The 15,496-nt window shown below is 44.9% G+C and overlaps 1 protein-coding gene across 2 annotated transcripts in view; it reads right to left on the reverse strand.

The window, feature by feature from the left end:
* CLCC1 (chloride channel CLIC like 1) overlaps positions 1 to 15,496 on the reverse strand; it is a 38,422-nt gene that overhangs the window by 3,678 nt on the left and 19,248 nt on the right. For both annotated transcript variants that reach the window (XM_038745447.1, XM_038745446.1), the window contains exons 4-10: positions 13,581 to 13,688; positions 10,108 to 10,329; positions 8,897 to 9,037; positions 6,744 to 6,834; positions 3,337 to 3,434; positions 2,365 to 2,511; positions 8 to 337 (exon numbers count right to left, since the gene is read on the reverse strand). In XM_038745447.1, the coding sequence (XP_038601375.1) occupies positions 8 to 337; positions 2,365 to 2,511; positions 3,337 to 3,434; positions 6,744 to 6,834; positions 8,897 to 9,037; positions 10,108 to 10,329; positions 13,581 to 13,688 (1,137 nt within the window). The remainder of the gene's footprint in view (positions 1 to 7; positions 338 to 2,364; positions 2,512 to 3,336; positions 3,435 to 6,743; positions 6,835 to 8,896; positions 9,038 to 10,107; positions 10,330 to 13,580; positions 13,689 to 15,496) is intronic.

The following is a 15,496-nucleotide window of genomic DNA, read 5'->3' on the forward strand; positions in this document are numbered from 1 at the left end:
AACTTACGCCGGGCTCTCCCTCGGGGAGCCGTTCTCCTCGTCCGTCTGAGACGTCCCCGGCTCGCAACACTTCGGGGCTCCTCCCGCGGCTGCGAAATCTCCGCTGGGCGTCCCTGTCTGTAGGAGCATCACCGCCTCGATAGTCGTCTGCTCTGCGGGCGGGTCGTTCCTCAACATAGAGGTCTCCGGCATCCCCGCCGGCGCCTCGGCGCTCGTAAGCAATTTCCTCCCTCCGCCTGCTGTGGCCTGGCTGCAGCGCCCAGGGGGGCTCTCTTTCTGGACCTCTTAGGTATCTGATGGTGTCACCTGATGTTCTTCCTACCCCAAAACAGAAACCCTGCCCCCAAAACAACTGCCGTCAGGGTTTAAACGCGCTAGGTAAAGTTTTGAATTCACTTCTCGCTTGAGAAATTGTACTTTGTACTTCCCAAGCGCTTAGTACAGTGCTCTGCACATAGTAAGCGCTCAATAAATACGATTGATGGTGATGAGAAATGACCGCGCAAGTACACCCAGTTTAGATCTGGGCGAAGGTTCTCCCACGTTAAGTTCATAATGTGCCACTTTGGGCAAGTCACTTCACTTCTCTGCGCCTCAGTTCCCTCATCTGGAAAATGGGGATTAAGACTGTGAGCCCCCTGTGGGACAACCTGATTACTTGGTATCCTCCCCATCATCATCATCATCATCATCAATCATATTTATTGAGCGCTTACTGTGTGCAGAGCACTGTACTAAGCGCTTGGGAAGTACAAATTGGCAACATATAGAGACAGTCCCTACCCAACAGTGGGCTCACAGTCTAAAAGGGGGGAGTCTAAAAGGGGGATTTTAGTCTAAAAGCTCCCCAGTGCTTAGAACAGTGCTTTGCACATAGTAAGCGCTTAATAAATGCCATTTAAAAAAAATACTTTCTCCTTTTTTTCTGGTATCTGTTAAGTGCTTATTACGCGTCAAATGCAGTTCTAAATGCTGGGATAGAAATAAACTAATCAGATTGTGCACAGACCCTGTCCTGCATGGGGCTTATGGTTTCTTTACCCAGATTGATTAGCCATTCTTGGAACCTTCTGATAAAATGAGGATTTCCCTTGACAAATCTACTTTGATGGCTAGATCTAGAGAGGGAACATTTTAGGGGATTACCTATATGGCAATTCAAAGGTTGTAACATGAAAGCAACTGGGAACATCAGATCTGGTCATTTCTCTTGGCAGAAATATTCCGCCTTACATCTTTGGAGGGATTTTCTGGCCTTGGAACGACGCCTTTTACATCTGTATTTGAAAGTCATTTCTTAGTGCATTTGTCTTTGTGCAGAAGACACTGGTACTTCATCTGATTAAGCTCGGAGGATTAAGCTCAGTCTTCCTCCCCCGCCCTCCCTGAAAAATTAAGGACCTGGGTGAATCTTAAAAAACATTCTGCCTCTCTCTCTTCAAATGTTTACCATCGCCCCATCTGGCTCAACCTCTAACACTGTTATGGAAAGTTATGGTTGTGAGAAGGGTTTACAAAGATTCACGGTAACGGATCCACGATGGCTTAGGGGGGACGGGTCTTCCGGCTCAACCTCTACATGGAATTCAATGGGGTTTTTTAAATCTTCCTCTCTTGTTGCTGCTAAAATCCAGCCCACTGTATCATTCGACAGAGCTGGGCAGGTGGAAGAATGTTATTGAGAGAGAAGCCAGCCGGCCAGGCAAGGGCCGGGTGGCATGGCCCGTCCCTGGTTTGGGTGCAGCCGTCCGCCGGGTCATGTGGGACACCACCGCTACTGCCAATAGAGCTGCAAAACAACTTTCACCCCACAACAGCCGGTGCGGAGTTCAGGCCCACTTGGAATTATTTTTGGCTCTGGTTGGACATGGCTGGAAGACATTGGGTGGCACTGGCAGAGGCAGGGCATCTCTGCCAGAACACAGCTCCCATTTGGCCCAGGAATTTGAGTGACTGGCCGCCGCTGCTCGAGACCCCACCACGTTACTGTCTCCTCTCCACTGGATCGTGGCCCTGGAATACTCCCTGTCAACCAGCCAGGCTCACTAATGCAAGAGTTGCTGAGCGAGTTTGGAAGTGGGGATTTCAGGCTACGTGCTCTCTAAAGCCTTTTCTCTTGGCTTCTTCTGGGATTGCTACTGCAGGCTGGTGGCAATTTGGGCTTGCCCGGTCCTGGGAAGAAACGTGACCAGAACACTGCTTTCAAAAGTTTCTCTCTCCGAAACAAGCCTGCCTTATTAACAGTAATTAAGGTTGCAAAGAACCTTTAGTGAGGTGCACAGTCATCTAAACCCTTAATGACACATTTCACTATTGCCTTTTCTTCCCAAATCCCAACGATGAGATCAAAAGGTAAATACGAACCAGCACGGCCAAAGCCATCATGATTAACACTGGAATCTGAAGCAACATTGGTACTTCCTTCATGAGTGCTTTAATAAATTCTCCAGTGCCTTGTCCTATATGCTTCAGCGGCTCCGTAACAAAGTTAGTAAATGTGACAGCCAGTGCCTGTGAGAAGATTCAAGAATTCAATCAATCAATCAATCAATCGTATTTATTGAGCGCTTACTGTGTGCAGAGCACTGTACTAAGCGCTTGGGAAGTGCAAGTTGGCAACATATAGAGACAGTCCCTACCCAACAGTGGGCTCACAGTCTTCAGATATAAAACTTGGTAACTGACTATGAGGACAGCCTGAAAGAGCAGTGCTCTTTGGGCTGGAAATTCAAAGGCTGTGACAGGACATAAATAAAAAGGACAGAACTGATATTTACACAATTATCAATGTGCTTATCAAATCTTCGGGCTGGAAATTCAAAGACTGTGACAGGACATAAATAAAAAGGACAGAACTGATATTTACACAATTATCAACGTGCTTATCAAATCTTACTACCCTAGGCTGAGGGGCAGCAATGGCACTTGAAAGTAGGAGCTTCAAAATAAATACAGAACTTCACATCATGGGTGATAACTAGAGGGAACCACAGGAAGATGCATAAGCAGATAATATCACTAGGTTTATTAAGGGTTTAAATGAGATTCATGACCCAAAAAGGGTCATTTGAGGGGAAAGTTATGGTTGTGAGAAGGTTTTACAAACACTCATGGGTAACGGATCCACGATGGCTTATGAGGGAAGGGTTACGTCTCTAACATCCCTAACCACGAGTGCGGCATCAGGGACAGAAACCTTCGCCACACAGTTCTTTCTGGGGTGTTTTGGTGCCAGTGCTGGACTCCGGACCGGGGTGACCTACTTGCCCGGGGGATGGCAACTCTCATTATGGTCTTTACTGATGTCTCAGAAACCACAGAAAATACTCACTCTACCTTTGTTGGTGGAACCAGCCAAATTGGGTTTACTAATAACAACTCGTAGTACTTCTGGCAAGGGTCATCCTGAAATGTCCATGAACTTCGAATCCACTCTACACTTAAAAAAAAAAAAAAAGTCAAAACACTCGGAAATCAAAAATGTTTCAAATACACAGATTTCAGGCCATCTGTGGTCGGGTTGGGACATTTTGCCTTAGACTACTAATTTCATACTCTTTCAGCTGTCTAAAATTTCTCAATAAAGTTCTCGAGGCTGCTTAAATCTCTATGTCAAATGAGATCAATAAAGATCACGATCATCGATGGAATTTATTGAGCGCCTACAGTGTGCAGAGCACTGTATTAAGTGCTTGGGAGAGTACAACACAACATAGTTGGGAGACATGTTCCCTGCCCTCGACAAGCTTAGAGATCTGCAAGCGTATTCATTCATTCATTCAATCGTATTTATTGAGTGCTTACTGTGTGCAGAGCACTGTACTAAGCGCTTGGGAAGTACAAGTTGGCAACATATAGAGACGGTCCCTACCCAACAGTGGGCTTACAGTCTAGAAGGCGGAGACAGAGAACAAAATATATTAACAAAATAAAATAAATAGAATAAATATGTACAAATAAAATAAACAGAGTAATAAATACGTACAAACATATATATATATATGCAGGTGCTGTGGGGGAGGGGAAGGAGGTAAGGTAAATTAAATCTATTTAATTTATACAAGTGTTTAGATGCCTTCTTCTGCCATTTCAAATTCAGTGCTTCCTAGAAAATCATTCCATACGTAAAAATTGGTTAGATGTGATCCTAAATGAAGAATGTTGACTATTCCTTCATTCTGTGGTCTTTTAAATTTTTTTTCCCCACTTTGGGAACTTGGCCCTCCTTTAAAAATTAGAAATGCTTAAGAATAGAGTAGAGTGAGTAGTCTTGGCCTGATTTATCGCGTTCCCTTGACAACAGAGCAGGAATATATCATCTTCAGAACCCAATTTGTTGCAGTGGAGGAGGCTGCACACAGATACAGTCCTGTCTCTCAAGTGACAGGGAATTGCCTGATGTAACATTCTCAGTCTCCTTCATGGGCTCCTCCTCCCCTTCCCATTGCCTTACTATAGGGGTTCCTCAAAGGTCAGTTCTTGGTCCCCTTCCGTTCTCCATCTATACTCACTCCCTTGGTGAACTCATTCGCTTCCATGGCTTCAACTGTCATCTCTACGCTGATGACAGCCAAATCTACATCTCCACCCCTGTTCTGTCTCCCTCCATCCAGGCTCATATCTCCTACTGCCTTCAGTATGAGATCTCCTCCCTCCTCTCAAGTGCTACTCCATCCACCTGTGCTTCGGACCCCATTCCCTCTCATCTTATGAAAATTCTCGCCCCTTCCCTCCTCCCCTAACTTCCATCTTCAAACACACACTTTCCACTGGTTCCATCCCCTCTGCCTTCAAACATGCCCACGTCTCCCCCATCCTAAAAAAACCCTCTCTTGACCCCACTTCCCCTTCTAGTTATCGCCCTATCTCCCTCCTACCCTTCCTTTCCAAATTCCTAAAAAACTGACTTCCGTCCCCTACACTCCACCGAAACTGCCCTCTCAAAGGTCACCAATGATCTCCTTCTTGCCAAATCCAATGGCTCCTACTCCGTCCTAATCCTCCTCGACCTCTCAGCTGCCTTTGACACTGTGGACCACCCCCTTCTCCTCACCATGCTATCCAACCTAGGTTTCACAGACTCTGTCCTCTCCTGGTTCTCCTCTTATCTCACCGGCCGTTCATTCTCAGTCTCCTTTGCAGGCTCCTCCTCCCCCTCCCATCCCCTTACTGTAGGGGTTCCTCAAGGGTCAGTCCTTGGTCCCCTTCTGTTCTCTATCTACACTCACTCCCTTGGTGACCTCATTCGCTCCCACGGCTTCAACTATCATCTCTATGCTGATGACACCAAATCTCCATCTCTGCCCCTGCTCTCTCTCCCTCCCTTCAGGCTCGGGTCTCCTCCTGACTTCAGGACATCTCCATCTGGATGTCCGCCCGCCATCTACAACTCAACATGTCCAAGACTGAACTCCTTATTTTCCCTCCCAAACCCTGCCCTCTCCCTGAGTTTCCCGTCACTCTGGATGGCACTACCATCCTTCCCGTCTCACAAACCCGCAACCTTGGTGTCATCCTCGACTCCGCTCTCTCATTCACCCCACACATCCAATCCGTCACCAAAACCTGCCGGTCTCACCTCCACATCGCCAAGATCGGCCCTTTCCTCTCCATCCAAACCGCTACCTTGCTGGTTCAATCTCTCATCCTATCCTGACAGGATTACTGCATCAGCCACCTCTCTGATCTCCCGTCCTCCTGTTTCTCCCCGTTTCAGTCTCTACTTCACTCTGCTGCCCAGATTATCTTTGTTAAGAAACACTCTGGGCATGTCACTCCTCTCCTCAAAAATCTCCAGTGGTTGCCTATCAACCTTCAAATCAAGCAAAAACTCCTCACTCTCGGCTTCAAGGCTCTCCATTACCTCACCTCCCTTCTTTCCTTCTACAGCCCAGCCCACACCCTCCACTCCTCTGCCGCCAGCCTCCTCACTGTGCCTCTTTCTCGCCTGTCCCGCCGTCCTTCCCCTGGCCTGGAGTGCCCTCCCTCCACACATTTGCCAAACTAGCTCTCTTCCTCCCTTCAAAGCCCCACTGAGAGCTCACCTCCTCCAGGAGGCCTTCCCATACTGAGCACCCCCTTTTTCCTCTCCTCTTCCTCCTCCCCATCGCCCCCCTCCCTCCCTCTGCCCTACCCTCTTCCCCTCCCCACAGCACTTGTATATATTTGTACAGATTTATTACTCTATTTTATTAATGCTGTGTATATAGCTATAATTCTATTTATTCTGATGCTATTGATCCCTGTCTACTTGTTTTGTTGTCTGTCTCCCCCTTCTCGACTGTGAGCCCGCTGTTGGGTAGGGACCGTCTCTATCTGTTGCCGACTTGTACTTCCCAACCGCTTAGCACAGTGTTCTGCACACAGTGAGCGCTCAATAAATCCGACTGAATGAATGAATGAATCTGGCAGCCTTGGGTTATGACGGCGACTGATTTCATCTACCAGGAAGGCTACCCACAACCAATGTGCCACGATGCGTTTCAATGGTAACACCATTAGAAAGTGATTTCTACCACCTCAAAGTTAGATGTCTGAACAAGCTCATGATTTGTGCTACACTCTGGAATTAATGCAAAATAAATGAGACTTAATTATCGTGTCCACTACATTTATATGAGAGTCATCAAATTTTTCATTACACTCTGCTACTTTGGGCTGGGATCAATCAGTTCACATATAAATGTTCTCTCTATCTTTTTCCACAGGGAAAATAAGCAAGTCAAGTATACTGAGCGTCTCACCAAAAAGACTTCCACTCCAGTTCATCTCAGCACACACATCATTCAATGGTTCCATCTTGGCAACTTCAGCTTGATGCTGAGCAAAAGCTACCTGACCGAGACCAAAAGAAAGATGTGAAGGGCTGCTAATTCTAAAGATAATAGTTTACCGTCCCACCGCATCCCAACCAAGTGCATTACAAACTCTTCCTCCCCACCTACCCAGAGAAGAGCGACTAAGCAAATGATTGCTAGCCTGAAAATAGTGGATTTTTCAAAATTCTTTCCCAAAAATTAATTCCTCCTCCAACTAAACCAGTCTTCAGGTGTAGGCCACAAGTGAAAAATATCAAATATTTATTATAGTATTGACTAAGCACTTACGTGCCAGGAGAGTGATAACGTAAATGTGGCATACGGAGGGGCTCTGCGTTTTTTGTAGTTGTTGTTGTTGTTGAAGAGGGTATTATTACCTGCATCCTGGTGGGCCATCCTTTTTTTTCCCCTTCTAGACTGTAAGCCTGTTGTAGGGTAGGGCCCATTTCTATCTGTTGCCGAACTGTGCTTTCCAAGTGCTTAGCACAGTGCTCTGCACACAGTAAGCGCTCAATACGACCGAATGAATGAAGTGCCCAACACTCACAGAGAAGCAGCGAGGCCTAGTGGAAGCAGCGTGAGTCTGGGAGTCAGAGGAGCTGGGTTCTAATTCTGGCTCTACCAGCTGTGTCGCCTTGGGTAAGTCATTTAACTTCCGTGTCCCAGTTCCATCATCTGCCTAACGGGGATTCAATACCTGTTCTCCATCCTCGTCTGTGAGCCCCACTTGGGACCTGATATAATAATAATAATAGCGGCATTTATTAAGCGCTTACTATGTGCAAAGCACTGTTCTAAGCGCTGGGGAGGTTACAAGGTGATCAGGTTGTCCCACAGGGGGCTCACAGTCAATCCCCATTTTACAGATGAGGTAACTGAGGCCCAGAGAAGTTAAGTGACTTGTCCAAAATCACACAGCTGACAATCAGCAGAGCCAGGATTTGAACCCATGACCTCTGACTCCAAAGCCCGTGCTCTTTCCACTGAGCCACGATGATCTTGCATCTACCCCCGGGCCTTAGTACAATGCTAGGCACATAGCTCTTAAATACCACCATTATTATTACTCTTCAAGGCACTGAGGTAGGTACGCTAAATTCCTCTATAACGTGTTTTTTCAATGCCCACTTGGGCTGCAATCATCAATCGTATTTATTGAGCGCTTCCTGTGTGCAGAGCACTGTACTAAGTGCTTGGGAAGTACAAGTTGGCAACGGGATTAAGGACTCAGCAGACATCCTTCTGATAACACGAGCCTGTTTAGGCTTGGTGTGCTGCATTATCTTCTAGCCTGCTTGGATATAGGTGGGTGGCACGTACCTCAGAGTGAAACTGTAGCACAAGTTTTCCTTAATCAATCAATCAATCGTATTTATTGAGCACTTACTGTGTGCAGAGCACTGTACTGAGCGCTTGGGAAGTACAAGTTGGCAACATATAGAGACAGTCCCTACCCAACAGTGGGCTCACAGTCTAAAATGTGAAATTACTTTCCATTCTTCTAAAACACTCAGGCCTCCTGACTCCCACTTCCACGCTCTAAGGCACAGCAACTTGAGGCCCCTAATACAGGCGACTTGCCTCCCTTTCTACAAAATTATCTCAGATCTATTCATTCAATTGTATTTATTGAGCGCTTACTGTGGGCAGAGCACTGTACTAAGCGCTTGGGAAGTCCAAGTTGGCACCATATAGAGACGGTCCCTACCCAACAGTGGGCTCACAGTCTCATTATCATTTTACTCTAAACAGTTCTCCCGTGGAAAAGACACAGCTGAATGTAACAAATACTCATTCTATCATTCCATATTTATAAGAAGCATGGCGTAGTGGATAGAGCGCAGGCTTGGGAGTAAGGTGGTCATGGGTTCTAATCCCGGCTCCGCCACTTGTCTGCTGTGTGGCCATGGGCAAGTCACTTCACTTCTCTGGGCCTCCAGTTAACTCGTCCGTAAAATGGGGATTGAGACTGAGATCCAACCCCATTTGCTTGCATCCAACCCAGTGCTTAGTACAGTGCTTGGCATATAATAAGTGCTTAACAAATGCCATAATCATTATAAGGCTAAACAAGATACCTTATATAAATACATCCAGTTCCATCCAAAGCTGATCAGGAAACTGATGAATAAAATCCGTTTAAACTGAGTATACCACCGCACGTGTGTCCATAACTCAGTAGCTATTATTACAACAACGCACACCAAACACAGAAGAACCTATTGACGATAAAGAAAAATACATGATCAGAAAAGACAAAGAAATCTCTGGGATTGCTCAAAGAAAATCTAAAAATGATTCATACCCAATTTTACGCAAATAAGCATTATTACATGTTTGAGGGTGAATTTAGTGATGTTTTAGCATGATCTATAGATCATCATCGAAAAATGAGTCAAACTCGATTTTAACCAAATAAACATTATTACATGTTTGAGGGTGAATTTAGTGATGTTTTAGCATGCTCTATAGATCATCATCTAAAAATGATGCATACTCGATTTTAACCAAATAAACATTATTACATGTTTGAGGGTGAATTTAGTGGTTTTAGCATGATCTATAGATCACCATATAAAAATGATTCATACTCGATTTTAACCAAATAAACATTATTACATGTTTGAGGGTGAATTTAGTGATGTTTTAGCATGATCTATAGATCATCATCTAAAAATGATGCATACTCGATTTTAACTAAATAAACATTATTACATGTTTGAGGGTGAATTTAGTGGTTTTAGCATGATCTATAGATCACCATATAAAAATGATTCATACTCGATTTTAACCAAATAAACATTATTACATGTTTGAGGGTGAATTTAGTGATGTTCTAGCATGATCTATAGATCATCATCTAAAAATGATGCATACTCGATTTTAACCAAATAAACATTATTACATGTTTGAGGGTGAATTTAGTGGTTTTAGCATGATCTATAGATCACCATATAAAAATGATTCATACTCGATTTTAACCAAATAAACATTATTACATGTTTGAGGGTGAATTTAGTGATGTTTTAGCATGATCTATAGATCATCTGAAAATGATTCATACTCGATTTTAACCAAATAAACATTATTACATGTTTGAGGGTGAATTTAGTGATGTTTTAGCATGATCTATAGATCATCATCGAAAAATGATGCATACTCGATTTTAACCAAATAAACATTATTACATGTTTGAGGGTGAATTTAGTGATGTTTTAGCATGATCTATAGAGGGGAATATAAGGAAAGAGGATAAAAAAACCAGTAATGATGTTCTCTTTCATCTTACCATGAATACGTTATAAGGATCCACTCCAAAGGTGTCCTCAAAGCGCCATTTCCAAACTTCAAAATTATGGCTTTTAAAATTAATGAGGATATCGCTTAATGCATCATCCAGAGCTCCCGATTTCCAATCTTCTCCACTGAGAAACTTTTGGATTTCTATCACTGTTTGTCTTGTAAGGATAATCTCAGCATCGTAATGCATAGCGCCGCTATCCTCGGTAGGCTGAAAGGTTGCCGCACAGAAGGAAAGGTTTGAAATTTGAATCAAAAATCTCAGACACGGAAGTGCAAACGCAACTTATATTTGGAAGCAGTCAGCAATCGTTAATTCTGTAAATTTTACATTTTTTTTTCACCTATGCGTGATCCATGCAACAAAGCAGGATAGACCACCCTAATTTTCCTGTAGCACATCTATGTTTCACGAGGGAAGCTACAATGGTATTTCAGTCCACGTGAACTAAATACAGCTTCAAACGCTTTGATGCTCGACATGCTGCGATCCTGGATCATCTTCATAATCTGCTGCTTCAGCTCCTGCACCTATCTACTTGGACGGAGTGTAAAACCCTTGCCACTCTAAATTCACCCTTTCACATGATGGCAATGCTGTCCTTTCCCTTGCAAAATACTGGTACTACGCCTCCCCGTCGCTTTCCTTGCCAATGGGCCAAGCCTCCAGTGCTTCCTCCTCCTCCAACTCCAAAGCCTGTCCCAAGGTGACCCTTGGGTACCAGCCATCTCAAGGTCAAAAGCTATCTCATGGCCACCTGAGTCAACAGGTGGAAATTGGAAGTGAGGGTGGGATATGGACCCCACAACCAAAAGTGCTCGATTGACAGCCCAAGCCGGGAATACAGAAGGTGTCCCTCGCCCCCGTGCCGATCAAATTAGGTACAGAGATTGGATAAACTAAGGCCGGAGCACAGGTGATAAATACCTGCGGCCCCTGACCCTCTAGGCAGAGGATGGAGACTTGCAGCAGATCAATCAATCGTATTTATTGAGCGCTTACTGTGTGCAGAGCACTGTACTAAGCGCTTGGGAAGTACAAGTTGGCAACCTAACTTGCCAACTTGTCCCGAGCGTGAGAAGCCCGCTCTGCCTGCATCACGTGAGGAGCCCTGGGATGGGGAAGTGTCCCGTCCCACTGGACGCTCGTGGGGCGGGAAGCCAGGCGCTTCGCCGTGGGTATGGAACGAATGGATGGATTCCTCCGAAATGGGAATTCCTCGTGGGTGGGAGCCTAGGGGCTTCCCCCATGGGTGTGTAACTCAAGTGGATTCCTCCCGAGTGGGCAGCGCACACGAGTGCAAACACACTGTAAAGGGAATTCCGCCTGGGTGGAAGCTGGGGGTTCTGCCACGCGCGAGTAATGTATACAGTGCTCTGCACACAGTAAGCGCTCAATAAATACGATTGATGAGTAATGTACACCTGTGTTCCTCCCGTTAGGGAAGCTCTGATACTACTAATTGATTACGTTTGTCCTGAAAGGGAAGTTCAATCCATTGCGCCTAAACAATTACATAATTAAATTCCCCTCGTGGAATAAACTGTATATAAAACTCAGGCTTTCCATCCCCGGCCTCTCTCTCTCTTCCCCACAGCACCTGTATATATGTATATATGTTCGTACATATTTATCACTCTATTTATTTATTTATTTATTTTACTTGTACATATCTATTCTATTTATTTTATTTTGTTAGTATGTTTGGTTTTGTTCTCTGTCTCCCCCTTTTAGACTGTGAGCCCAATGTTGGGTAGGGACTGTCTCTATATGTTGCCAATTTGTACTTCCCAAGCGCTTAGTACAGTGCTCTGTACATAGTAAGCGCTCAATAAATATGATTGATTGATTGATTGATTGACTGAATGAACCCATCTCCCCGGACGACAGGTGACAGAGCCCCTGTGAACCATCAACAAAAAAGCAGACATCGGACTTAAGTTCCCTTTTCCCTTCTTCGGTGTTCTTCCCCCCACCCCACCCTCCCTTTAGTCACATCCTCCTCCTTCCCAGTTGTCTCCCACCTATTGTTCGAAGTTAACTCCGCTACCTGTGCCTTGAACGCCAATCCTTACACCTCTTAAAACTGCTTGCTCCCCCAATTTTCCCCATTCTTACAGATATTGTCAAGCTTTCTAAAGAAAACTCAAGAACTGTCATCTCAGGTCAGACCCCTGGCCCATCACAGTACAGCACGGTATTCTGTAACCGATAGGAAAAACAGGAGGCTTGGAGGAACCTAAATGTCGCCCTTTGACATCCTTCCTAACAACCAAAGATATCAGCATCCCTTCTCCTTCCCTCCGGAATCAATCAATGGGATTTACTAAGCTCAGCCCGGTACTGAGCGCTTCGTACAACAGAGGTGGCAGCCACATTTCCTGCCCACAGTGAGCAGAGAGGGAGAGAGGCAGTCTAGAGGGAGAGACAGACATTTATATAAATCAATAATTTATACTATATCATTTATAGAGGTCTGTACATAAGTGCTGTGGGGCAACTGGTACTCTTATTTTGAACAGCTCATCCATAATTCTACTCTAGCCTCTCTTGAACCTCTATGTATTTTCATCCTCCTAAATTCTTGGTGGTAATAAATAGGATTGACCACTTGCTGCGGGAGGAAGTTTTCCTCTTCTGGCTCCTTCCCCTCTGCTTTCAAACACAGACAAAATCTATGCACTGAGGGGGAAAAAACAAAACAAAAAAACCCCTGACCCTACCACGTCTACTCGCTATTGCCCCACTTCCTTTCTCCCTCTCCCGCCTAGAGAGGCTTGTATAAACCCTCTGCCTCCACTTCCTCTTTCAAACTTTCTTCTAGAAACTTCAGAGGACTCCCTTCTGGCAAAATATAAAAGTCCCCTCTCCGGCCCAATCTTCCTCAGTCTTCCCTTTTTACTCCAGATACAGTTGGCGGTCCCTGTCCCAGCCTTAGTTGTTCAATGTTTTCTCCTGGATCTCACTTTTCCTTTGCGACTGGTTGTTCTGTTCCTCGCCCTTCAGCTTGGAGAATCTCTCAAGACTCAATTCTGAACCCTCTCACATTACACTTCTCCTATCAGGGAGCACACCAGTTATATATGATTGCTACTTCCTTCTCTATGTGAATGACTCTCAAACCTACATCTGCTGCACTGACTTAACCGCTCACCATTCCTATACTTCCTTCTGCCTTCGGGACACCTCCCTCTGGATAATGTCAGCACATTTCGCTTAATATATCAAAAACTGAACTTGCATCTTCCATTCTAAACCCTCCTCTCTTCCTGCTTTTCCCCAACTAAGCAACAAGCACCTAGCACAGTCCTCTGCCCAAGGTGGACGTAAAGTACTGTTAGTAAGGATTTTCAACAGCCGCCCTTGATTTTAATATTTGCTTTCCATTAGAAAAACTACAAATTCATATTTTTTAAATCCCTTAAGTTACATGCGTCAGGGTAGTATTACTAAATACTCACAAGTCCAAGTCTTCCAGCTTCATTTAAAACTTTATTCAAGTATCTTCTAAAAACAGAATCGCGCTGGCTTTCATGATCGCCCATCATTTTCTTCTCGCAGTTGTTCATCTGCAAATACATTACATTGCACTCTAGATAATCGGTTAACATTACTGAAAGCTTAATCTAAGGGTAACAAAAATCAGGCTGCTAGAGTCCATCGTTAATACTACAATTTTTAACAATCAGACGCCCTATATACTCTATGCTCACTCCTTCGGGAAGCTCTTCCACTCCCCTGGGATCGACTACCACCTCTCCCTGGATGCTCTCCACCTTCCCTCCGATACCCGCTGCTCCTTCCCAAAACTGTGGACGTCGTCTTGTCAACAGTTGTCAAGCCCACGACTTTATTTAATTGAGATGTTATCCTCAGCTCCTCTCACTCTCTTTCAACTTCCAGAGTCAGGCTCCTAACCGATTCCACCGGTTCTCTGTTGAAAACATCAGAAGAATATGCACCTTCTCCACCAGAACTGACACCTCACTGGGTGCAAGCGCTTCTCGTATTCCCACCTCAGTTTCCCCACCTCTCTGCCTTAGGTTCACACTGCACTCAGATCATTTTCCTAAAACATCATTCTGCCCACATCTCCCACTCTTCAAAAACCTCCATTTCTCTCAACGTCAAGCAGAAACTCACGACGAAGGCATTCGGTCAGTAGTGGAAACAGCACGGGCTGGGAGTCAGAGGACCTGGGCTCTAATCCCAGCTCTGCCACAACCTGCTATGTGACCTTGGGCAAGTCACTTAACTTCTCTGGGCCTCATCTGCAAAATGGGGATTCAATACCTGTTCTCCCTACTTGCACTGTGAGCTCTATGTGGGACCTGATGATCAATCAATCAATCAATCGTATTTATTGAGCGCTTACTGCGTGCAGAGCACTGTACTAAGCGCTTGGGAAGTACAAGTTGGCAACATATAGAGACGGTCCCTACCCAACAGTGGGCTCACAGTCTAAAAGATGATGATCTTGGCTCTGCCCCCGTGTGCAGTGTACTATATACTGAACAGTGCTTGGCACCAAGTAAGCAATTAAATACCACAATTATTATTATTATTATTGTTCAATCAACTCTCTTCCCCCACTACTCGCTCCTCTCAAGCCAACCTATTCACTGAGTCTCGTTCTCCTCTCTCTCAATGCCGACATCTTCCTCACGCCCTCTCCTCCTGGAACTTCTTTCCTCTTCACATCCAGCAGACCAGTCACTTTTCACTATCTTCAAGATCCTTCTGAAGTTACGTTTCCTCCAAGGGGTCTCCCCGATGAGTCTCCCAACTCTGTTTTCTCTCCTTCTCCCACTTCAGCATTCCCACTTCATTTGAGCACTTGGGCACTCATTCATTCATTCAATCGTATTTATTGAGCGCTTACTGTGTGCTTGGGAAGTACAAGTTGGCAACATATAGAGACGGTTCCTACCCAACAACGGGCTCACAGTCTAGAACCTCCATTGTCCCTGTTCACATCTTAACGATAACAAAAACAATAATGGTATTTGTTAAGCACTTACTATAGCCAAGCATTATACTAACTTGCTGGCGTTACATTGGGGTTCACAATCTAACTATTCATTCATTCATTCAATCATACTTACTGAGCGCTTACTGTGTGCAGAGCACTGTACAAAGCGCTTGGGAAGTACAAGTTGGCAACATATAGAGACGGTCCCTACCCAACAGCGGGCTCACAGTCTAGAAGGGGGAGACAGACAACAAAACAAAACATGTGGACAGGTGTCAAGTCGTCAGAACAAATAGAGCTAGATGCACACCATTAACGAAATAAATAGAATAGTAAATATGTACAAGTAAAATAGAGTAATAAATCTGTACAAACATATATACAGGTGCCGTGGGGAGGGGAAGG

This window comes from Tachyglossus aculeatus, chromosome 4 (assembly GCF_015852505.1).
Source record: "Tachyglossus aculeatus isolate mTacAcu1 chromosome 4, mTacAcu1.pri, whole genome shotgun sequence".
Lineage (NCBI taxonomy): Eukaryota > Metazoa > Chordata > Mammalia > Monotremata > Tachyglossidae > Tachyglossus > Tachyglossus aculeatus.